General features: G+C 33.4%; 1 protein-coding gene across 1 annotated transcript in view; it reads right to left on the reverse strand.

The window, feature by feature from the left end:
* MMP16 (matrix metallopeptidase 16) overlaps positions 1-26,643 on the reverse strand; it is a gene marked incomplete at both ends in the record, with an annotated part of 328,226 nt that overhangs the window by 95,772 nt on the left and 205,811 nt on the right. The window contains 2 exons of the mRNA XM_079722437.1: positions 10,600-10,811; positions 12,748-12,909. Of these exons, the coding sequence (XP_079578563.1) occupies positions 10,600-10,811; positions 12,748-12,909 (374 nt within the window). The remainder of the gene's footprint in view (positions 1-10,599; positions 10,812-12,747; positions 12,910-26,643) is intronic.

Raw genomic sequence — 26,643 nt, forward strand, 5'->3', positions numbered from 1 at the left:
TGGGGATCAGACACTGCTCCTTGGTAGAGAACCCTTGAAATTGTGATTATTCTTCCATTTGGGGGTTGCCTACCTGGAGCTGTAGGTCTTGACTCTATTGCATCTCCACCCATTATACCCATCTGGTTGTGGTTTCTTCCTTAAAGCTTTAGTTGCTGAAAATCTTTTCTTCAGGTTTTTCTCATTGATAGTTGCTCTGTAAATAGTTGTAATTTTGGTATGCTCATGGGATAAGGTGAGCTCAGAGTTTTCATACTCTATCATCTTACCAACACCTCCCACTGTATACTTTAATAACTTTTGACTACCTATATATTTTGAAAATAATATGGCTTCCCCATTATTTAATGTACTCCAGCCTTCACAGATATCTAGATTTTGTTGTGCAACGCTATTTTTAACTATTATATGTGTATGCAACATTATCACAATAGTACACATTTAAAAAACCACTCACAATTCCATCATTTAAGATTTGTCTAACATCACTTTTCTATAATTTCTATGGCTTATCAACACACATTTCAAATGCTGCAATTCATGATACATAAAATTTTATGTTTTATAATTTTATTTGTGTTTACATTATAATCATGTCTCATTGTTTCATATATCCTCTTTAATTCACCCTTCAAGTCAGTGCATTACATTCCACTGAGTTGATGTACTATTATTTGCTACACCACTACCATATTACTGAATAATTTTGGTTGCTTCAAACATTTTTTCCTATTGGCAAGAAAACTGTAATAAATACCATTGTTCACTTTAGACTTACTTCATTATTTCAGGATGAATTGCCATGCATGGGATTAATAATTTGAAATCTATAAACATTTCCTATTTATTGTAAGAGATATTAATGTTCTAGCTTAAACCTGAAATCTTTTTTTTCCAATCTTACTCATAATTATGTAAATAAACACAATGCACTGAAACTTTAAAGTATCATAAGAAGCACATATAGAAGAATGAACAAAACAGTCAAGAACCTCCCACATAAAAGTTAAATGCAGACAAGACAGGGTTAAAAGTAAAAGCACTAATCATTTAATAAATATGTGTGGGCCAGATACTGCTAATTAATTTTAATCCTATGAGTTACTTTTTTATGTCAAGAAAATTATTTTTCAATTATATTCTAAGTGGTTATTAGAAAGGTTATATTTCAATTTTTTACTGTGGTTCAGAATATCTTTCTTAACATTGTTAGTAGTTGTAATTTTTTCCTGTTCATTTTCATGTAAGTTTTCAAGTAGATTGTTACATAGTTTACAAATAATGAGAGCTTTGCACTCTACTTTGTTTTAGATATTTATACATCTTAAGACTGTCTTGCAAAAGATAAAATAAACAGGTGTTTTAAGAAATTTTGAAGTGCTGACTCAATGTTTAAATTACTTCACATAACCCACAAAGTAAACTGATAATCACAATACTGCTAACTGAAAGTTTAAAAAGGGAATGGAAAGAATAAAGTTTCATTTTTGCTTTACAGAAATATGAGGTCAAAAGTTGTATAGTCACAAATGCCAAATATGAAGAAAAAAATTGGGAGAAGTGTTGTTTTCATAACTTCTAAAATTAAAAATAAACCCAACCTTCATGTGCAGTATAAATCTTGAACTAAACTTACATTAAGGTTAAAGTGATTTGAACCATGTATGGTGAATATGAGAACTTTCTTTGTAAAACTCTCAATATAAAGATATAGATTATGACAAACATGGAACAAGAAAATATATATCTTTGAAACTGAAAATATTTAGATTAATAATTGTAGAATAGGTAGAGTCATGTTGCTATGGAGTGAAATGGTTTTTCAATTAGCTTACAATATACTTTCAAAAAACATTTTTGCATGACTATATAGGATCCCCCTAATCATACTATAAATTAATAACAAAATAAAATGTACATGATAAAACATATTTTAGTCTCCAAAATATGCACTATATATTTTTTAAGTGTTCTGTTTTATATTATTAATAAAAATAGTTTTATTGAATCTAAAACAAGTATCCATATATGTGCTTAAAATGTTTATGGTTACCCCAAATAAAGTGCCTAGAGAAGAAATGGGAAACTCAGGTGACTATGAATCCATTCTACTGAATTCTTATATGTGTGCTACAACAGTTTAAGCAGTCAGAAATGTCAATAAAAATATTTAAATGTTTCAAGGAGTAAATTTTAAATTATAATTAAATACAGGTATTTTGAAAAAAATAATAATATTGACATTAAAATGCAGTATTAAACATAATTCCAATTGCTGCCTAAAATGTTTACCTAAAATATTTGAAATACTATGATTTTTTGGTGCAAGGAAATTTTACTTAATTCTCTGCCTATACTGTGTTGGCAATTTCTCACTTTGTTCTAATGTGAGTCTAGCCCCAGTTACAAAGTACTATTAATATTATCAGGTAATACTTCCTGGCAGTACAGAATTAAGCTCTGACTCAGAGTAATTTTACATTATTTTGTTCTGTGCAATTTCTCTAAGTATTTTTGTTTCTTTGTTTGTAAAATACTTTTTGAATACTCTGCTAACAAAATATTTTTAATCATTTTATGGAGTCATATGATATAAACAACAACAATAAAAAAATCTTCCATTCCTTTCCCTTATATCTTAAGAATTAGAGCCATTTTTTGTGATCTTTATTCAGCTAAAAGTTACTTTTTAAGATAATTTCAAATAACATGGGAATTTGAGTTAATGAATATAATGAGTAATTCAAAATGCCAAGTCTGTCTTGCTACATAATAGCTACCATTTCCTGAACTTACTACATACCTATGGTGGAATTCATTAGCCATTATAGAATGTAAGTTATTTAACAAATATTTATTGTCTACTATGTTCAGAGCACAGTGCAATTCAGCAGTAAATAGAGGAGTAGATACAGTTCTTCCTTGAAGCCTATGACAAGAAGGATCTGACTCTAAGTTTATCTCTAACGTCTAGAGATAGGAGTTTAAGTATTATCTTATACTGATGTAAACAATGACACACCACTGTGCAGTGGGAATGAGTGAATCATTAAGATGAGAGCTGGGAGAGAATTCATCCAACTGTAAAAGACAAATCAATTATTTGGGGTCACAAAAATGGCACAAAATTTATATAACTCACAATAAACATTTCTGAATTTCTACAAATATTGTTCCCTTTCATATATCTAGCCCCATGTGGACCTATGTAACAACAGACAGTTTGGACAGTACTAGAGGTTGGAGATAGTCTTCTGACTTTTACAAATAGCAGCAAAAATCTAGAAGATAATGTGAATATTTGGTATTTGATAGGCAAAGACCTACAAAGACAAGAAAGCCTGGCAAGTTCAAGGAACAGAGGGGAGACAAGTGTGCCTGGAATTGAGTGAGTAAAAGTGATTGGAGTAAGAAAATGGAGGGATATCAGAGGGGAGAGTGAAAGGGGCTGATCATGGAGCCTTGTGGGCAACTGAAAGAAATTTGTTTTTTTCCCTCAACTTTATTTTGGTACTATTGACAAATAAAATTTGTATATATTTAAAGTGCACAACTTGATGATTTGATATAAGTATACATTATGAAATGATTACCTACAATCAAACTAATACGCATATCCATCACCTCACATAGTTATCAATCTGTGTGTGTGTGTGTGTGTGTTTGTGGTGAGAACACTTGAGATCTACCCTCTTAGCTAATTTCAAGTAAATGATACATTATTAACTATAGTCACCATGCTACTCCATCTTATAACTGAAATACATCTTACAAATGAAAGTTTACCTTTTGACAAACATTCCTCATTTCTCCACCCCATCAGCCCCTGGTAACAACCATTCTACTCTCTGTTACTATGAGTCTAACTTTTTCACATTCTACATATAAGCAAGGTAATGAAATATTTGTCTTTTTGTGTCTGGCTTATTTCCCTAAGCATAATTTTCTCTAGATTCATCCATAGCCTCACAAATGGCAGGACTTCCTTCTTCTTTTAAGGTGAATAATATACCTATATATATATATATATATATATATATATATATATATATATATATATATATGTATATGAATACGTCACAGTTTCTTTATCTACTCATCTTGTTGACATTTAGCTTGTTTCCATACCTTGACTACTGTGAATAATGCTGTAATGAACATGAGAGTGCAGATACATCTTTGAGATAGTGTTCCCCACCCCGTTTGGATATATACCAAGAAGTGGGATTGTTTGATAGGAACCTTAGCAGACATTGAAGGGTTTTAGACAGTGTGGTTATATGATCTGATGCATGATTTTACAGGATCATTCTGCATGCAGAGCTGACAATAGGCTGGAAGGATGGGGAAAGGGAGGAAACAAGGGAATGAATGTGGAGGATATTCCAATATGAAGGTGATATGTGATGGTACCTTTGGCTAGGACTGTAGCAGTTGAAGGGGAGAAAAGTGGGTGCCAACAGGATTTGGCTTTATCCTTAGGTTTTATTTACTAAATAAATGGGACAATGAAGTTGCCCTTATTTTGAATGGAAAATGAGAAGCAGAGGAGTAGGTTCATGAAGGAAGATAAGTAGCTCAAGTTTAAGTATGTTGAATTTGGCATCTGAGTGGAGAGGTGAAGTAGGAACCTTAATATGCAACTCTCAAATGCTTCCTCACCTCACTTCTCTGAGCCTATAGGTCTGTATGTTTGATATTTAAAAGCTGACCAAAGATATTCAGTGATTTTGACATTTGGGTTTTCTTCTTATTCTGGATCACACTGCTTATTGGTAAGTTACCACCTGGACTCCACAGTTATTTCTATTATTCCCAGGCTTAAACCTATATTCTCTTAAATGTAAAGGGCCATTATTGTTCTCTGTTTTGTGGGCTTCAATTTAAAGGAACCATTTCTGATTGGTAATTACATGTTGTCCTTTCCCTGACAAAATTAATCATTTTAAAGGAAAAATCATATTTTCAATTTTTAATTCCCAAAGTTCAATGGCATACATACAGAAAAGGCAAATATACACTTGAAAAATTGAACAAATATTCTGTGTGAGTAATGTGATATAGTTATACAAGTGATGTGAGAAAGGCACAGTTCCAGATTTCAAGGACAATAAAGTTGAAACAGAGGAATATTCAGCAAAGGAAGAAAAATTTTAAAATAAAATAAAAATGAATGAAAGGAGCAAATATTGCTCCATGAGAGATGTGTAGCATAGAATAAGAAACAAATTGACATTAAATACCAAGAGATTATAAGCTACTGAATAGAAGAGTCACAAAGTTCAATTCTGATCAATTAAAAGGAGTTTAGTCAGAAATCAACATTATGGAAATATAATTTATCTCTTTGAACAAGTATCTTTCTTCTCACTCTCTCATATAACATCTCTTCTTTTATGAAACAAAACTATGTTGCAAGTGAAATTGGATCATACTTTGTACTTACTAGACTTGGTTAAATATACTTTCAAGGAAAGTTAACTAGTGTTAATAAATCTGTTTCTATGGAAATAATAATAACTATGATTCATCAATAGGTGGTTGTAAGTGAAGCTGGTCATATTTAAGAACAAATCATTTTGTGACAAATGAACAGACAAAAATTTGACAAAGTAAAAGGAACCAAATGACTTCTGTTTCTTTTTCCTTTCCTTTTCTTTTTTCTTTTTTTTTTTTTTTGAAAAATGATGAAATGCTTTCTTTACTCAGAGCTGTGAGCTTGGCTTTCTATATTAATTGGGAAGACCCTTTACTGTACTTCCTTGAATGCTCTTCCATACAGCTTTCACCTTTGCCTCTTAACACTATCCTTTCTAGCTCTAGTTTAAGGCACTGACCTTTGCTTTTTCCCTTTGATGTAAAGAACTAGTCAGTAGTCCAATGGAATCATCCTTTTTCTTTTTTTTTTTTCTGAGCTCTAAGAACTTTAGGTGTTGTATATAGTTTTTCTTACTGTCCTCAGCTTTAGGAAGAATATATATATATATATATATATATATATATATATATATATATATATACACACACACCACTGCATTCTTCCATATGTAAGAATATACAGTGTACTGAAACATATCCTCTACAAGGTAGACTAATTCTGCTTTCCATTCTCTTTCATACCACAATAACTAAATATTCAATGTTTTTATCTTGTCCAAAGGAACTTTGAGAGTATTCATTTGAACAATCAGATTTTGTTATTGTTGTGAACCTGGTCACAACAGCAGCTTACACTCTTCAGGGAACACTCTTAAAATTCACCTTCTATAAAGTAAGGGCAGAGCTTCTTTTGTTATTGCTAATTTGTTTCTCCGTTCCTTGGCACTTTGTTTTGATTTTCATTTTCTCTCTTTAGGTTTTTACTTTCCACAAAGATTATGAAGCTGCATGGAAAGCTTAACTTTCTCATGCATAAATAAATAATAAATAATATATGAAAATTGTGTTTATAATAATATATTATATTAAAATATACATTTATATATAATATATAAAATATATTGTATATATATATATATAATTTATTTATATTCCCATAGAGAAAGTATATCCAGGTGAACTCACTATAAATAAATGAGTGCCTGGGAAGCTCAATGTATATCAAATCCCCTAAGAAGAAGATTGCTACCCAAAGATTTATGCTGAAACTCCTATTTAAAAAAAAGTCTCCCTCTAATTAGAAAACAAAATTACCTGATGATATTACCTTTTATTTATATCTATAATTTCTTATTTTTTTACTTAAAAATCATACATATAGAATTGAAGTAAATAATACTCATGGAGATCTTGGGCAAGGAATAATGAACTACCAGAATGAAATACTTTCAGTAATGTCCTATCAGTTGATTACTGTTGTATAAACATGGTATAGCTATAGTTTCATTAAATGCATATTACACTGAGATCCATTTTCATTTGCTCGAGCACCACAAAGTCCATACAAACCAATCCCTACTCTGAAGTTTATAATCTAGTGAAGAAGCACATTACAATGAGAAATAGAGAATATAGAAATAAAAAGCATGCTAATTGGATGTAGAGAATAAATATAAAAATCACTAGAAAGAGATTTTGGGTTGAAGAATAGTTAGAGAGTTTGGGACATGTGGAAGATGTTGAGAATGGAAGTTATGGATAAACAGAGGCTGGCAGAGAGGCCTGAGGTAGTAAAACTAATGTGAAATGAGTGCTGGTGGTTAAGGGTTGAGGAGATAAAGAGGTTTCCAATTTGCATAAAGAATTAGCAATGAAGAAAAGTAGAAAATTGTTACATTATTAAAAGTGTGATCAAAGAGTGGGTGATCTTAAAATGTACTTGAAGGGATATTCAAAAAGGAAAAAAAAACTATGAAAACTAATGATGAGCATATTGAAGGAAAATTTAAAAAGTAGGTGTGCACAAGACAGAATGACAGAGAGTAACTTCAGTCAGGAAGATCAGGTATGGGGAAAGTGATGTTAATTTAGAGGTGAAGGTAGTCTAGACCATGTAGGTATAGAGAGAGAAGTTAAAAGGCCAGCGGTCATTAACAGAGAAAAACAAGATTTGGGGGGCTCAATCAATGTGGATGCTCCCCCACATCCTTCCATGGCAGGTGTAGAACCCCTGTGTGAAGCACTCTCACCCACACGTCCACTCTGAAAACTTAGAATGTAAGCTCCAAGAAACTAAGGTCTAGCCTGTAGTTTGTGTGTGTGTGTGTGTGTGTGTGTGTGTGTTAACTGCTACACTGCCAGTGCCTAAAACAGAGAATCACAACATGAGTTTAATAAATATTTCTTGAATATTTACTATTTTAAAATATATCTTAAAGTCCACCTTTCTTTTGAAGCTTTCCCTAACTCTTTCAGTTAGTAAAACTTAAGTTGGAAAACATAGATTTTTGGAATCAAGTAGACCTGTATTCAACTATTGACTACTTAACTTTTCTGATTTTCAATTTTCTCATTTGTAAAACAGAGAATACTATTCATACTGCAGTGTTATTTTAAGGTTTAGAGATTATCAGTGTAAAGTGCCTAGCTTACGTTCAAGTACATATTAGTTACCCAATCCACGTACCTATTAACCAGGAGCAGGTGTCACTCAATCATGCTCTTTTCCCTTTGATCAAATCTTGTATATTTCTGATTTATAACATTTATCACTTTGCACTAGAGTTAATATGTCTATCTTCTCTCCCACAGTACATCAACTTTTTAGTATGTCAAATACCAATCTATTTAATGTGCCTAAGAAGTGTCTCTCTCAAAATTCAGCATAAGCCTTTTCTCAGTCAAGTTGTTTTGACCTACTCAACCGGACTTCAGTTCTTTCTCTTCATATCGTTTCCTCCTGTATCTTAAAAGTACTTAGGTTTATGTTTGTCTTCACTCCTGGAGTATGAGCTCCATAAAGACTGGGGTGTTACTTCCTATTCATACATCCTGGGGACTTGGTAAACTACCCTGGGCATACATACTCATTATATGAAGTAGGAGATGAGTACAAAAATTATAAAGAAGATATCTTCTACAGAACTTATTCTCAGAAAGAGAGGAGGGGCTAGTGAAACAAAGAAATTAAATGCAGACAGAGTTTAGGAACTCTGTCCTGCAGAGAGTTTTGATTAAGGAATCCAAGGTACCATGAGAGTTTGGAGAAGTAGGCCATACTCATGTTTCTTTATACACTTGCTTTGACATTGAAAATAGTGGCCACTCCATTTTATTTGAGAATTGGTCTGTGTGCTTTTTACTCATCCCTGATTCCAAGAACCAGCCATCACAGGATCTCATTTTGTCAATTAGAGCACTCACTAATCTCCCACAATGTGCAGAGCAAAAAGTTGGTAAAAATGATCATTAGACATGAAGATACTGGTCTCTTCTGAGATTGGCAATCTAATTAGACAGACAAGAAGAATGAAATGAATGTACCCAAAGTCAATTTCATATCTTATTCTCAGATAAAGTTGACACCACTTTGGTGATATCAGCATATCAAGCTATAAAGCTTGGATGTGGAAATTCAGCCAAAACAGTGAAAAACAAATCTTTCAGTTTTCATTTGGTGTCTTGTAGAATAAACAAATTAATGCATTTTGTGTTCATTTCAACTAGTTGCTGTGGGCTTAGCCACAATGAGTATGAGTATATGTGTATATCTATATCTATGTATATAGATATAGATATACACATATATAGAGTAAGCTTTTTTTCTTTACTCCTTGAATCTAAACTTATTAATCTACTTAAATTAAAGGGGAGATATCTGGGGCTTCCCTGGTGGCGCAGTGGTTCAGAGTCTGCCTGCCGATGCAGGGGACACGGGTTCGTGCCTTGGTCCAGGAAGGATCCCACATGCCATGGAGCGGCTGGGTCCGTGAGCCATGGCCACTGGGCCTGCGCATCTGGAGCCTGTTCCCCGCAATGGGAGAGGCCACAAAAGTGAGAGGCCCGCATACCAAAAAAAAAAAAAAAAAAAAAAATGGGGGGGCAGATATCTAACAAAGCATTGCAGGGCATTTATAAAATTCAAAAATCTATTCATGTGTTTGAAGAAAATCATTGATTTTTTTCCAGGAAAGTATGATGCTCTTGTGCATATTATATTAAATCCAAATCTTAATTTCCAATATAGGGAATAAAGTACTTTGCCTATTAAAAATTATATAATATCTACATTTTTAAAGTATGGCCTCTGGTAGATAGGATAAGTAGGGCAATATTTCAATATTTATTGATCCATGTCCACTGAAAAAGAGAGCACATTATTTTATTTTTAAATGGATGGTATTGGTAAAATGTAGCTATTTTAGTGCCCTAATACCAACATAAATCTTACAGTTTTCATTAATCTTTAAGCCTGGTTTACAAACATTGAGGGGAAAATATTTTTCAGTATTACATTACATTCACTTTTTAGTATTATGTAATTTATATTGATACACTGTTTTTTAGTGTTATTGCTGCAGAACACAACGTCACTGAAAAGCACATTTAGCAAAATGTAAAATTAGTTTTAGCTTGTAACCTTTTAAAAAACAATGTAAATTAGGTAGCTATAAATGCATGCCTAAAGAAAACGACAACATATATATGTAAAATCAAAGTGATGGTCTCATAGAGGAGATTTAACGTAAATGGCTACCAGTAGACCCTGAACAAAATGATCAATACTCCTCTTAAAAAACAATGCTTTAACTGTCTAGTGAGATTATAAGGATCTCATAAAGATGTGCAAACCAAAGATAGAGTAGCTGCAGTACGCCTGGAAGTGGCTAAGCTCCCAAGCAAATCATCCCTATTAGCTCCTATTCATGATTTAAATTATGCTTTTTTATCTGTTCATAACATGCAGCACTTTTTAGCCTCACATTTCTAGGCATTTTAGCTTTTGCTGACATAAATGCATTCCCCAAATAGAATGTTACAACAATTTTCTGCTAGACATTTAAGCCCATTTGTGCATTTTATTTTAAGATACTTTTTTTGAAACTTCTAACTGTGAGAGGTCTGGGAAGGTGGTGTTAGAATGAATGAGAACTTGTTTTCTAAAGCGACACTGTAGACACTTGATCTACCGTTAAAAAAAAAAAAATCACAGCTTCCTACCTTGAAAACAAACATCTCACGGCGAAGAATAGCTAGAGTGTTAAAGTTCCCATCACAGATGTTGGGTTTGGCTCCAGGATAGGAAGGTCTGCCAGTGGGAGGCCGGGGAGGTTTGGGCCGGTCATTCTTCCTTGGGTCAGCTGGAGGATTAGAGCGGTGTGGGGGCACTGTCGGTAGAGGTCTTGTTGGTGGAGGAATCTTGTCAGGTGGACCTTTTGAAAATATGAGGACAGCACTTGGCTCACTTAAAACTGGAATAGTGCTGGAAAATATGCTACAGAGGACAATCACTCACCAGTGGAGAGTTCAGATTAAGCAAACTAAGAGGTCTTTAAGATTGTTTACTACCTGAAAAAACAAACTATCTTACCCAACAAACCATTGCCAAGTCTATTGGAAACTGTCTTTATTGTGCTGAATTCTGGATCCAAGTAACTAGGCCTTCTTTGTTAATTTTTAATGATTTTTATAATAGCTTCACCACAGCCCTTATTAGAAAGTCTGCTTTCAAATCTTTTTTTGGAAGTAGGTGGTGTATTAATCATAAATAAATTAAAATGAATACTGCAACCATGCATGCAAGCTCCACCAAAGTTAATCCTAGATTTTGATAGACAATTCTATGCAAATATTTCTAATATTGTTAATAGTTCATTAACAAATCAAAGTTTATTCTATCCTTATGTACCTAACTATATTTTATCAACTTTTCCTGACTTTCATTATTTTCTTCTAATGAAATGTTTTGACAAATTGCTAGAAGAGTGTTTCATTTGATTACTGAATCTAAAACACCTATTGATTAAAACACCACTAGTAAAATATTAAAGAAGTATTTCTAAAAGGAGGTTTCTAAATCAAGCCAAAGTTTATAGATGTAATTCGGTACAGATGTAAAGCATCATTCCTCAAGGGATTTATGTTTTTTAAAAAGAAATACAGGGCTGTTTACACTTATTATTTAGATATGGAAAGAATACTCTTTTGCAGACCTTCAGTCTAGACTACTAATTCATGAGGTCATGAGAAAGAGCCTCCTTTCAGTTAACTACTTTGGCAGAATTTCTGATGACACACACATAGGCATTGGCTAGCTCATTCAACATATGAGCTATTTAGTTTTGACTCCCAGATATTTCTCTTTTCTCAGTATCCCCCCAAATAAAGAGCAGCACAAAAGTTGACCTTTTTTCCAAAACTTATTTTAACCTTGAGAAAATGGTCACCACTGAGACATTGAACTTGAAAAATTCATGAATGCAAAACAGATTAGTGAACTTAAACTATGATATTTAAAAATGCAAATGACATCTTCTGAGTACTGAATATTACAGACAGCACACACTTGTTTTTGTATTGTAAAATGAAAGCTTCACTTCATTAATTTAGTAAAGCATATTCTCTATATGTAAATAATAAATGTCAAGTTCTTAACAATTTTGTGTGAAATAAATGTCTTTATAAAAGTCAATGGTCCTATTGAGGGAGTTAGGATTATAGTAAATATGTGTAATAATGTTTCTTCCTTTTGTCTTACCTTGCATTCATTGACTGAACCCCATAAATTAAAATTGTTTTACTCTACTAGAAATTTATTGTGAATTATGTGTTAGTAAACTTAGCCATTTGTTATCTTTTACCTCTTAGTCAATAATTACATGCTTTTGAGTTCATTTTGTTACACCCATCACACAAGAGAATTTTCAGCATTTTCCAAAGTGATTTGTCTAGCATCTATCTACCATCAAATATCATAAACTGAGAATCAATCTGTCAGCTTTCACCAAAGCCTCAGTATGTTATGACTTCTATGACTCATTGTTTTTATTGGTTATATTCATTTATTACATTTTTATCAGAATTTTAAATACTAAATCTTATCTGGCCTTTACTATAATTTCAGGTTTCAATTAAACTCAGTAAGAAAAGTTTATCAGTGCCTAGACTTTCCCATTATCTGCATATTAAGATATCTGGGATTGTTGCCAACCAAATTTGATTGATAGAAGGCTTTTGTTAGTAGACCAGATTTTTTTTTCAGTATTTATCTCTCTAATATACTTAGAGCATCTATCTCAACAAAGAAAACAGAGCAGAAATTCTGCACTTCACTATAGGGTTAACCAAATAGAATCAGTGGTAACCTACCATATATTTTCTGGATGCCCTGCAAATCATCATTAGGTAGTTTGAAGTTGTCAGTTTCCATGTACTGGTAAAATGGAGCCATGATGGCAGTAGGGTCATTGGAATGCTCCAGTCCCAGAGCATGTCCCAGTTCATGAACCGCTACAAGAAATAAGTCATTTCCTGTGCAAATGAGAAGAAAAGACACTATTATAACTAATATCCAAGTATATAATTGACAAGGACAATTGGTGTTATCAAAATTTTACCCAAGAAAAATAAGGGGAACTTTTTATTTCAACTATCTGTGTGATTTTATCATTGGATTACCTATGGGCAAAATCCAATATGTGATTTTAAAAAGGGGGGTTGGTGGTGGGGAGGTGATGATAGTGAAGTCACAGAAATTTAGAAACTGAAAGAAAAGATAAAGAATAAAAGTTGAAGAAAGAACATTAGCATCAGAAATTGCTACTACTGCTGTTGAAATATTCTTCCAATTAGAAAACCTGTAATATACTATATCTCACTTATGTAACCTTCATAGTGAACATAATTCTAACAATTCAGCAAAAAATATAGGGTAGTTACAATCCCTACTTTTACACAGATGAGTAAATTATGGCATAGAAGTGACAAATCTTGTCAAGAATAGCAAATCTTTGTATTTACAGAGCTGTGACAAGAACTTAGGTTATTATAACTCCTAGACTAAGGCTTCTCTTTCTTAGTGGCCTAAAATAATGTAAAATAAAAGTCATAGGCTAGCAGTCATAAAAATTAGGAATCTAGTCTTAGCTCTGTAAATACAAATTCTAATCAATTCATACATAATCTGAGCAAAACATATTTATCTTAGAGGGTCTGTTTCTCACTGAAAAAAAAAAATCTCTTCCACTAGTAGTAAACGTGCACAGTGAATCTATTTAATGCAAACTCTTAGAGATACTTTGTCTGACTTTTCTCAGTCAAAACCCCTGCTAATGGCCTCTACATGTTGTCCACTCCTGGATCATCATAACTCAGCACCTGAGGAAAAGAACCAGTCCTCCATGGATATTTGTAAATTCCAAAAATTTAGTCGAACCATATGAGCATCAGTGAGTTGGGGCTGTTATTCTTCTGTGGTGACAGATACAAACAGAAGAAAGGGCCTAAAATTAAAACTCATGATCCCAAGATATAAAATATAAGAGATTATTATTACCTTAAGAATGCATTTAAAGGAATTAAAGAACATGACTTAAGGACAAAACAGGGAGTGAAATTATAGGGTGCATATAGGGAAAGATGTATAGTGGGAGAAAGGACAACTTCTGGTAACTGTCTTTGCTTAAATTTTTGTTATTTTTCTACTGCCTACAAGATATTTCCACATTTTGCATTGTTGGGAAATGCAGAACAAGTTTGTTTTTAGAGGAGGAATTATAATGATTGGAGGAAGTAAGGACAGAGAGTGGAATTTCACAGCGTCAGACAGTGGAGAATAAAAAGGCACAGGAGGACTTCCCTGCTGACGCAGTGGTTGAGAGTTCCCCTGCCGATGCAGGGGATGCAGGTTCGTGCCCCGGTCTGGGAAGATCCCACGTGCCGCAGAGCGGCTGGGCCCGTGAGCCATGGCTGCTGGGCCTGCGCGTCCGGAGCCTGTGCTCCTCAACGGGAGAGGCCGTGACGGTGCGAGGACCGTGTACCGCAAAAAAAAAAAAAAAAAAAAAAAAAAAAAAAGGTACAGGAGTTCAGAGATACTGGAGAACAGGATTTTTTTTTAAGATGCCACTTTGAGTTAAAAAAAAAAATGCTATCAGGGATCATCTAGTGAGCATGTGCTAGTCACAGGCATAGATAAAAAACAGAAGGAAGGAGAGAGTCATTTAATAAGAGATGTAGGAACTGTGAGAGTGTTTGTGAGTATGTAAAATAGGGAAAAGACTTCAGGTTGTGTCTTATAGGATACTCACAGGTGAGAGGAAGGTAGGGAGAAGATGAGTCACAGACATTTTTATATGTCAGACATCTAACACCAACTCTGGAATGAACACCTCTGTGATTTCATATCAGAGACATCTTTGTTAAGATACAAATTTGATATAGATGAGCCACTGCAACTGCAAATAAGGTGCAAAGTGGTAGGACACATGTATGCTCACCTTCTGGGCATACCCACTCCCAGAAAATACATGTAAAGTTTGGCTGGAATAGACTATCAGTGGGATGAAAGTGAAATACATTTTTTATCAAAAACAGACCTAATGACAAAACAACGATCCATCAAGCAGCCAAAGGACCAACGAAAAACAAGGCAGTGGAACCAACAGCAGAAGACTCAAGGGTTGGCATTCAAGTTTCCCAGGAAGCTATGGTGACACCTAAGCTCAGCAAGACCATAGCGCTGGTTTGTAAAATACCTCTAGACTCTCCTGGCCTTCTTTTATCAAAACAGATACAACTTCTTTGTCAGAAAGTCCCAATGTGGCCTTACAGGGATTATGGCTTGTCTTTATTCTTCAAAAGGAAAAGAGTCCAATCTTCATAACTTCCTCCTGTGTATCACGTCCCCTTCCCTAGGAGAAAAGTATCCTGAACTTTGTTCGTAAACATGTAGGAACTCATTCTCTCACTCTTGGTCAGATAAATATTGCTGTTAATTATCCATCAACATTTTGGACTGTGTTGAATTAACAAGCATTTCAAATCTCTTACAGGAAAATAGTGCTTTAGTCACTTTTTTTTTTTTTTGGCTAGTAAGAGAAATAAAAAAAAAAAGTAAATCAAAATGATAACAGCAAAAGTCATTACATTTCATGTTCACTTCAGATCAGTCAAGTTTTTCTAAGCATGTTTTCCAAGGGTGGAGTGATTCCTCATCTAAGGAATAAAGTAAGGCTTTAGAAGAAAATTAATAGGCTCAGGACATGAACCTATGACCTACTGAGTTTGCCATAACACTTTTAATCAGAAATACTGGCCAAAAGTTCCAAGTAATTACCATTCTTCAGATGATTGGCAATAATATAATTAAACCATACTTGCAGTTTCACAATAGTTTAAAAGGATAAGTTGTTAAATGAAGTATCACCCTGTGATTTGAATGCCACTTGGAACAAAAGTTGTTGGCACATGATAAGTTTTAGACAATTAAAATCCACCAGATCTCTTTCCTAATGGTGAAAATAATAACTGCTCCTGTAACTTATCATTAATTCACATGATTCAAGATTCTCAATTGTAATATGCCTTGATCTTATCATCATGCAGGCAGTAAAGGAGAAATCAGCTTCCTGGTTCTTAATACAGAAATAGTACTTGGTTCTTTTGCAAGATTCTGAGTTTTGAGTTTGTCACTTTCAATTGAATCTCTAATCTTCTTTCATTTGTATACTCCAATATAATTTCAGGATACTGAACTGTATATTATGAAATATAATGCATTATTTATAATTTCCTTGTCATAATTATGTCTTTATATTTTATTCTAAGCTCGTTCACCCCTCCATGCATTTTCATATGCTGTTCCCTCTGCTGACAACATACACTGAATATCAAAAATGACTATACAATATTTCATATGTAAAAATTGTTATACATAATTCTGACATCTATAATCCTATAAACCTATTCAAACACTAGCACTATTGAATCTATCTTTGGTTTCTCCCTTACTTTTGGCTTTCTCAGTCCCTCCAGAGACAATCACTTACCTGAGTTTGAATTTCTCAATTCTTTACTTATATTTAATCAAATATGTGTGTTTAAATAAATTATATCTTTATAAATATAGTATCATTCTGTATGTTATCTTCTGAAACTTGCTGAAACTCTGCATTTGTTTTTCTAATGTTTATCTTCTTGTTTACCTCTTTGTCAGTCTTACAAAATCTTATTAACTTTTTAAAACAAAAATCAGAAACACCTCCTCTGTGAATCGTTCTTCAACTCCCCAGGTAAATTTAGTTCCTCTGTCTCTGTGTATCCTTGGCTTTTTGTACATAACTTGATGGTAACACATATCGTAATTGCCCTGACAGCTTCTGATTCATAGAAACTCTTAATTTTTACTTGTAGGTTAAATGATTGAGAACAAATTTGAGAATATTCATAATTTTAAATACTTAAATATATAAATTTAAAATACTTAAATCCATGTCTAGAAATAAAATTCAGAAATCATCAAAAAATCTTTGATTAGTGATAGTTACCTCATTGAATTCTAAATAGGATGGGCCTAAATAGGATAGGCCTCTTAAACCTCTGTCCTCTCACACTATCCACACATTGGTTTGGGTAGTTGAGAAGTTAAAGAAATATATGTGAGTCAGCCTCCAAGATGGCTCAAATAATTCCCACCTCCTGGTATTTCATTGTTTCTGCTTGCTAGAGCAGAATACTGCAGAAGTGAAGGTACCTGATTTCCAAAGTTAGGTCATAATATACATCATGACTTCCTTCTTGGTTATTTCTCTCTCTCTCTCATTACTCACTCTGGAGAATCCAGCTCCCATGTTGTATAAATAGCTCTATATAGAGGGGAGAGACACATGTGGAAAAGTGAGGCCTCCTGCCAACAGCTGTATGAGTGAGCTTAGAAGTAGATTCTCCAGCCCTTTCAAATAATTGAGCCTCAGCCAATAATTTCACTGCACATTCATGATGTACCTTGAGTCAAAACCACCCAGCTAAGCTGCTCCTGGATTCTTGACCCTCAGAACTGTGTGAGATAATAAATGTTTGTTGTTTTAAGTTGCTAAGTTTTCAGGTGATTTTTTTATGCAGCAACAGATAAGTAATATGGGACGTTTTAGCACTCTAATTCCTCACCATTTGGTTAGGATTAGGAATAGGAAAGAAAAGCTGAAAGAAGAAAAGAACTGAGTAGAAAAGGAAGCTACTCTGAAGCATCTGAGTATTTGTAAAATAATCCTGAGATAAAAAATTGTATTAAATATTGTCCAGTCCAATTATCTCTACATAAACTGAAAGGTTTGGCAAAAATTCTAAGTCTGAGGGAAAGTCTGTGACTAAAAACTTCCAAAGATAAAAATATCAGCTATTTTCCTGTCTCATATGTTCTTTCAAATGTGTAAAACCTTATACCTTGGTTGCACCTTTATTTCTATTCTCTTTGCACTTCATTGAAGAAAGGGTCTCTTTCTTGGTGAACAGTAAAGCCTGTGGTCCCTGCTGGAGAGCCAGAAAAGTCTTGTAGACATGTGAAAAAAGAACAAGAATAAAATACTATGTATTGAACATTTATTATGAACCAGAATTATGTCACTGAATTTTTCATTGAAACTTCATGACCCATACTTTCTCACTCCTTTTCACTTGCTCAGTCAGGCTCTCCATGCAAAGGAGAGTTGGGCTCTAAACCACATCCTGGTTGCCCAGCTCCACACAAGAGTTAGATCACTGCTGTGTTCTGCAAGATAGAAGGGGATAGAAGCTGATCTTGGGTAAGAATTTCTTAAGTCTCTTATTTCCACTTCTACCCTTTCATCAAGGGTCTAGTGCCCTTCTCTTGCCTTCTTCCTGCCCACTCTTCCTTATCTTCAACACATCACCTGATCCCCAAGGGCCTCAAGCTTCAGAATGATTCCTTGGCTCCTCCTCTAGATGCTTCTTCTCAATTGAGTCATAGCTTAACTATGAAAAAAGCTTATTATTACAATAATTTATTAGTTGCTTACCATGTATGAGCTAATATAATGCAATAAAGTTACAATTTTGAATAGCATTTACATGTGTGTCAGATAAATTTTATTGAGTTTTGTTCAATGACAAATCTAATTTTCTTTCACATACGCTCAAACTTTTAAAGGATTTTGTTGTATATAGTACTGTTAATGATGTCCCAAGACTAGAATTAAAGGAAACAAAAAGTTCTTATAAAGTGTTATAAAAGCAACACGAAGAACATTAGTTAATATTCACATGTACTATGTCTTACCATATTAGTTAAATTTTGTTATTATCACCATTTTACAGATCAGGAAATGAAGACTTTCATAGGTTGTGTGATTTGGCCAAAGTTACCTAGTAACAGGTGGAACTGATTTAAGCCCTGTTATAGTCTAGGCCCACAACCAAAAAAATGTCCGCTGAGGAAGTGGATTTCTCTACTTTGTCCTCAGCCCTAAACATCTGCTCAAGGCTTCAGAGTTTGCATCCAGGAGACAAGGGCCACACTATCAAGCCACCTGTTTGAAGCTCACAGCTGCTGCACAGTTGTTGCATAAGAGCTCTTTCTAAAAATCTGTAACAATAGTTTCTATTTTTTTTTCTCCACTAAATAAATGCTGAAATTAATATTTTAAAACATACTTCCTCAGTACAATTCTGGCTGCTCAAAAAGTTTTAATCATTTTCATTGCTTCTAATTTTCAAGTCTTAAAGCCTTGTAACAATGAAAATATTTTCAAAAGAAAAGGAAATAGTACTGCTACAATTAGGATAAGGTTCAGCACAAGGACTTCCATTTTCAAATTATATTTCAAAACATTTCTTCAGCAATTGAGGAGGGTTTCTGGGATTGTTTGCCTGTTTGGATGCAGTTAGGTTTTGAGCATGCCACTAGTCTACAATAATAAGGCATAATTAAAAACCAGGCCATTAAAATATAAGGAAAACAAATAGCTATCTAATAGGTCCTCCAAAAATCAGTAAAGGTATTTTCAAAGATATGCTACCACCAAACATTTATAGCTTTAAATTTAGTAAGGACTTTAGAGTAAATCAATATAATTAAAATAACTGGTCTATTTTAGCCAGGTAAATTGGAACCCTAGGAAAATAGTGAGATAATCAAGTCCATGGTAAATGTTTTATTCATTTAGGCTATAGTTTGGATATGAAGTCTGTTTTTTTTTTTAGTAAATTAGGCATGTCCTCACGACATTCAAAATAGTCCTTCTAAAAAAATAAATCAAGATTGGATGTGGGTAACTGCACTATGATATTAAATAGTTTTTTCCCTCCCTTGTTGAGCCTAATTAGGAGTCTAAGAACATTCTCATTTATGTCCCATGTCATTTATTCATGTGTGGTTTATATGTGCTATACTTTCCCCCTGGACAGTTCAATTTAATGGTCAAGATGATTCTGGAGGTTTACATTCCTCTCTCTGTAGCCAGTGCAAAAGAGGTCAATTTTAGTGACTACCTAAACAAAAGTAATTGTATAATACATGCAAATCCACTTTTCAGCAACTGATTTTAATTATATGCCTTTTTACTGTATGTGAACTGTAAGTACTATTTATTCAGTCATAATTCTAAGTATGCCTAGTATAACAAACCTGGCATTAAGTGCTACAATTTTCCAGATCAACAGCAACTATGTGACATATATTTTTGAATAATTACTAATCATCCACTATGTGCAAGGAACTATTTATAGACTCATTGATAAACAATTTATCCTAACATGCAATTGATTTTTCTACTGTGCGCCAGACAATATGAAGTACCAGGGTCTTAAAAGATAAATCTCCCAAGTCCATTGTTCTTAATTAAGGAACTGCGAGTTTAGCTCAATGATTCCGAGCTTTTGGGGGCTCACAAGCTCCTCAGAGAATCTGAGAAACTATGGAATTTCTCCCAAGAAAAATGAAGGCATTAGCACAATATTGCTTGTGATTTTGAAGTTAGTTTTACTCCACTTAAGTCCTTTAAGACAGATCAGATTTAAAACCCTTACTCAGCTATTGTCTGTAAAATATTAGTCAATTATAAATCTCTCTGTGATTCAGTTTCTTTATTTGTAAAGTAGGTCTAAAATAACCTACTTATAGGCCTGTTGGTGGATTCAATAATGTAGTGTATATAAAATATTTTGTGAAGTACCTAAACATAGGTTACTGCTTAAAGACTGGTAGTTAACAGCTACTACTATGTTACTACTACTATTATTACTCCTATTCTGACTACTGCTATTACTACTACTGCTGCTGTTGCTGCTGCTGCTGCTATTATTATTATTATTACTCCTATTCCTATTATTAGTAGACTTTACAAAGTTTTGATTTAAAAGTTCACCATTTTACATGACAAGAAATTGAAACTTCAGTACATTGGATGACCCAGGGTCAGAAATCTGTTAAGTATCAGAACTAGAATTTAAATATCAGTTTTGACTTTACCAAAACTAGTGCACTAACTGGTTAAACATGGGATTGATACAAAAATATATGAGTGACATGTTGGAAAGTATGCTAAGATCAAGTTTTGAAGAGTTCTGAATGCTAGGTTTAAGAGTTAGATCATTATGTAGGAGGCAACAAATACCATGAAAAATTAATATAAAAATGATATTGCTGTAGGGTAAGTTAGCATCAGTGTGCAGGTATGATTGCAGTGGGAAATGACTGAAGGCAAAGGCAGGAGTTAGAAGACTGATTTAATAGCCATAATTATTAGGTGATGAGGACCTAAACTAAGGCAGTGATGAAGGGAACAGAAAACTAGAAAGGAAAATAATTGAGTGATAGAATGATTGAAATAATTTCTTGAGTTATGGTATTTTCCATCAAGTTAAAGTTGATCATAATCCCTTAAACACCAAAATCCACATAAAAAATTGCTTCATATTTTACTATCATTACTTCTAAAGACAGAAAAATTGAACCTAGAGTTTTATTTTAATTTTCAAAGTATACCATTTAGTATACTAAATGGTTATTATCTTAAAAGTTATCAATTTAAGATCCTTTTATAAATATTTTGCATTATTTTCACATAGCATCTAAAATTGACTCCATGCTGCCATTTTTGAGCTCAACTGGATAATGAATAATTAGCAAGAAATGGTAAAACAAAATTATAAAATGTTTCATTCACTTGCTTGTACCAGCATATCTAGATTGTGATTCCTACATGTGTTTGACTATATCTGTTTCTTCACTGACATAAGCTTATCCTACAGCAGAAGTGCTTGAAAGGTTTACTGTAACAGCATTGATATGCTACTTCTAATAAACAGGACTGGGTCAAAACAAGGAGATAGGTTGGGTCTTTTTGAGTAAAAGCATTGGGCTTACTATGATGCAAAGATGCAGAATTAGAACAAGCAAGCCCTCTGTAAATAGCATACACAGCTGCAAGCTCAAGGTCAGTCTGTGCATGCAGCTTGCCTCTGTTCCTATCAGCCTATCTATCAAAACTTTCATAATGCTGGAATCCAATTCATACTTTCATATGAGAAGATTAATTTGCAAAATAATTAATACTTTTTGTTCATAAAATTCCTGCTTTTTTAGCCTACATGTTTGGACACCAGAAATGCTTTTTTATTTTACTTTGGAGAACCTCCCCTAACACTTATTAAGCCAATCATGAGTATGTACAGAATCCTTAGGAAAATGTTGGGAAAGTAATTTTAGGATGGGGAAAGAAGAAGCCTAAGGAGTTAGGATGGAGGTGGGGCTTATTTGGGCACCTGGATAAACTCAGGTATTTAGCTGGTTTATTTTTACCTCCTAACGGAAAATGAAAATTATAGAACAGTAAGATTAAAATTACCAGCTCTTGAGGTCTATAATACAGTCCCTCACAGAAAGAGCATATAAACTGCAATGTGAGGGATGTAGCAAGGAGGAATTAACAGGAAAGCAAGTGAAAGGATATTACAGAAAGACCTGAATAGATTTAGTCTATCAAATTATAAACAAATTTGTTTTTATAAAACATTAATAAATAAATCAAACAACCATGACTATAGTAAAGAAGCCATAATATATTAATGATTCATTCAGAACTCCTGATTTTTTTCCTTTTTTCCCTAACAGAAGCATTTTCCCAGAGGAACGTATTTTGGCTCAAAAAGGTGAGCCAAAGGTGATTAATATTAATTATTATTAATTATAATTATTAACATAAATTAATTAATATTAATATATTCTAATTTTATACTAATTTATTTTAATTAATAATTGTAATTATTAATATAAATTATTAATATTAATTTTAAAAGGAGGTGTTTCTTTTTTGTTTTTCTCTAAAGCAATCCTCCTTTCTACATTACCTAGCCTGCCTTATTTTTTTTTTTTAGTAAAAGCCAACCGAATGTGAAAAATATAAAAACAATGATAAGCTTAACACCTTAACATAATCATGTATTTTTACAGCAAGCTTCCTATTATATACATATATATTTATTTATTTATTTGTAACTATTTACAGCTATTGATACCAATGGTGAAAGATAAATGTGTTTGACTTCCTTCAATACTCATTTTAGAACAGTGATCTGAATTCATATTTGTGTTCTAAGAGTGATAAGATAAATGTATAAGTTTATTTGAGCAATTATCATTCATATGTGAAGAAAAAATTAAAATGCAGAATCACAAATTTTATACTTATTTGTGTAGTCAACAATAGTGAGGATTAAGTGAACTAGTTCTTCAAAAATATTTTAGTAAAGTAGTGAACTTAAAATATATACATTTAAATGGCACATATGAAGAAACTCAGAAGCTTCATGCTTGGCCTGGTATTCATAGAAAGTTTTGAAAAAATGTTTCTGAATCTTGCAAAAGGATGTGATGTCACCTAAGTGTCTTCCTTATCTAATTTCTTCAAGTTTGCTTTTAAAGTGATGAAACCAAAATAGAAGATGAAAATGAAAGCAAAAATAAAAAAGACATTTCTTTTTTTTTTTTTTTTTTTTTTGTGGTACGCGGGCCTCTCACTGTTGTGGCCTCTCCCGTTGCGGAGCACAGGCTCCGGACGCACAGGCTCAGCGACCATGGCTCACGGGCCCAGCCACTCCGCGGCATGTGGGATCTTCCCAGACTGGGGCACGAACCCGTGTCCCCTGCATCGGCAGGCGGACTCTCAACCACTGCGCCACCAGGGAAGCCCAACATTTCTTTTTTAATAATAGAAATGTTTTTCATCTGGCTGTGATTTATTCAACATATTGTGTAAAAAAAGCTCTCATATTTTAATTACTGCAGCAGAGGTGTAGCAGAAGAGCTTTTCTCAATTTTATTTAGCAAACAAATATTTGAAAGCCTCGGGTTTTAGCTTAGGAATTGGCAGAATATTCTATTGGCAATGTGCTTATGAATTTCACATGTTCTGAAAAATGTTTTCTTTCTAGGATACATGAGTTGGAAGGAAACCATAACCTAAATGTCTTGACAAATTTGTGTGTGTGTCTGTATGTTTTGTAAGTAAAGCAATGAATACGACACCTATGTTTTGTGATTTTTCAGACCCTATGAAAATAAATTCATATAATAACTTCAGTGTAGTCTTGGAAATTTCTTCAGCAAACAGGAAGACTTAAAAATGTATTACAAATATTGACTTAAAAAAAGGCAAGGCACGCAAACTCCTGATGTTGAGATTTCTTTTGCTACTAATTACCTTTTAATTGCAAAAGGCCTAATTAACTGGAAAGTAGTTTCCTCATTTACTAAAAGGGAATGAAAATTTATATCCACAGAGTACCCACAATGGTCCAGAATGTTAATCCTTCAACAACCCCTTCAAGTAGGTATAATTACCCTCAAATCACAGCTGAAGAAAGGAAGATATGGAGTAAATAACTTTAAAGCTGATTAAGTGGCACAGGCAAGTTTGTACTTAGTTCTGTTTGAACCCAAAGTCTTTTCCCTGTGCTGAATATGACTTTCAATTGATTTATTATCACAAACGCACACACACAAAACTTGCCTTGAATAAACGTCATCACCTAAACCAACATAAAAGACATTTATGTAACCTTATGACACAAATGAAAAAGAAGAGAAACAATGCTGACACCAAAAGGAATATCATTTCCTTTAATGTTTGCTCATGAACTGTTAGTTTCCATACACACGGTAAGAATTTATTGTCCACTGTGTGCTGAATCAGGAACAGATGCCATCCATAAGAGATACAAAAGTCTCTGAGGAACTTAACTATACTCCACTAGAGAACACCTACCATCCTGTGCTGTATGAAGGGATGTGTTTATAAAACATCACTATCATCACATTACTCCATTGCTCAAAATCCTAAAATGATGTCTAAGTAACTACAGTTCAAATAACCCATTATAAACTAACCCCCATAATCTGGTTCAACCTTTCTTACCCAGTCCATCTGCCACTGTTCATCAATACATAGCTTAACTTTTAAAAGGCCCCCAATAAACTATATTAATTTTTACCTCTCTCAGTTTCTTCATGCTAATACCCTATGTATAAATCCTATAAATCATTTACTCCTCTTTTAGCATTGTTTAAAGTTTTAGTATCTGCTTTACTGTGATCACACCACCTTAAGCAGTCAATGTTAAGAAATGAGAATTGAACTGTATATTAATGATTCTATTTATTCCATCACTAATGCTGTTTAATTAGTTATCCTAACAAAGTAATATTTACCAAAAGCTATTTTTAGCTGTGTAGAAGAAGATTTTGTATATTCCACTAAATTATTAATATATCCTTAGTAAAAAAAAAAGGAGAAAATTAAAGATTTTGTGTGTAAGTTTTAACACTTGAAAAGTCTTGGGAAAAATCCTTAAAATATGATTTTTCAGTCACTCTTTGTAAATAACTTCAATAATGATAATATTGTTTTAGTTTTTCATTGCTATGTAACAAATGATCAGTTTAAAATAAAAGTCATTTATTATCTCACAAACCCTGTGGCTCAGGAAACTGAGAGTAGTTTAACTGGGTTTTTCTGGCTCAAAATCTCTCATCACAGTTGTAAAAGGAAAGCTGTTGGCTGGGCTGTCAAAAGTCATGACTAGGGGCAGTTCTGTAGGCCATGGCTTCTGTTAGCTCTTGGATAGACATGCTGTTCTCATTGCATGGGCTTTCCATATGTTGCTTAAGTATCCCCGTGATATGTTGTCTGACTTAGTCCTCAGTGACTGTAAGAGAGAGACAGAAGGACTGTCTGAGATGGAACCTGCAGTCATTTACAACGTAATCTTGGAAGTGATTTATCATAATTTCTTCCATATTCTATTCATTAAATGTGAGTCACATTGTCCAGCTCACATATATGAACAGAGGGAGGGTATTACATAAGAGTACAATTACCAAAAAGTGAATCATTGGCAGCCACTTGGAGTCTGGGTCCTCCAACATTAATAATAATAGTGAATGCTACCATTTTGGAGTAATTTCTAGGTTTCAGACATTGTACTAGGTATTTGCATTCATTATAATAATTATGCAAGGGAGATTCTTCTGTCTATGTTTTCCTTATGAGGAAACTGCATAGCTAGTATTGTTAAATAAATAACAAGGAATATTACTGGTAATTGGCAGAATCAGGATTCAAATTCAGGTCGATTTGTCTTCAAGGTCAACAATTTTTCTCCCTTTCAATACTTTGCCTTCTTTATTTTCTACAGTATCAATGATAAATAATCTAGATTATGATGGATTTTATTCCACACAATGTTTTAAGAATTCATGTTGCTTTAGCTTAGAGGAAATAAGAATCTGATCAAATTACCCTGCTGTTAACTTTAATAAATTGGTTTTAGGCAAAAATTACAAACTTCAAAATCTGCTACTTTTCAACATGACTCAAATAGATACAGAAATATTATAGAACAGACCCAACTTGCTAAATTCTGATGAAATGTTTGTGCTCAGAACTGCTCTCCCAAGAATTTTGCAGAAATATAGGAGCTTCTTCATCTTTCGCTGCATACTGGGAGTTTTCATGAGCCTCCTCAGTCACTGTTCTTCCACACTGGCTGGAGAACAGGGAATAAGTGATAAAAAGGAACCAGTGGAGGCTAAAATGAACTTTACTGAACGAGTTATAATATTTGTTGATTAATGAAGAATACACTTTCCATTTAATTCTGCTAAGGTAGTACCATCTCCACATGTTATAATAATGAGTAATCTAGAGTCTTCCCTTTGTATCTTTGGCAAGGAGATTATGTAGATATATTTTC

Source organism: Hyperoodon ampullatus (genome assembly GCF_949752795.1).
Source record: "Hyperoodon ampullatus genome assembly, chromosome: 17".
In the NCBI taxonomy this organism is placed as follows: Eukaryota; Metazoa; Chordata; class Mammalia; order Artiodactyla; family Ziphiidae; genus Hyperoodon; species Hyperoodon ampullatus.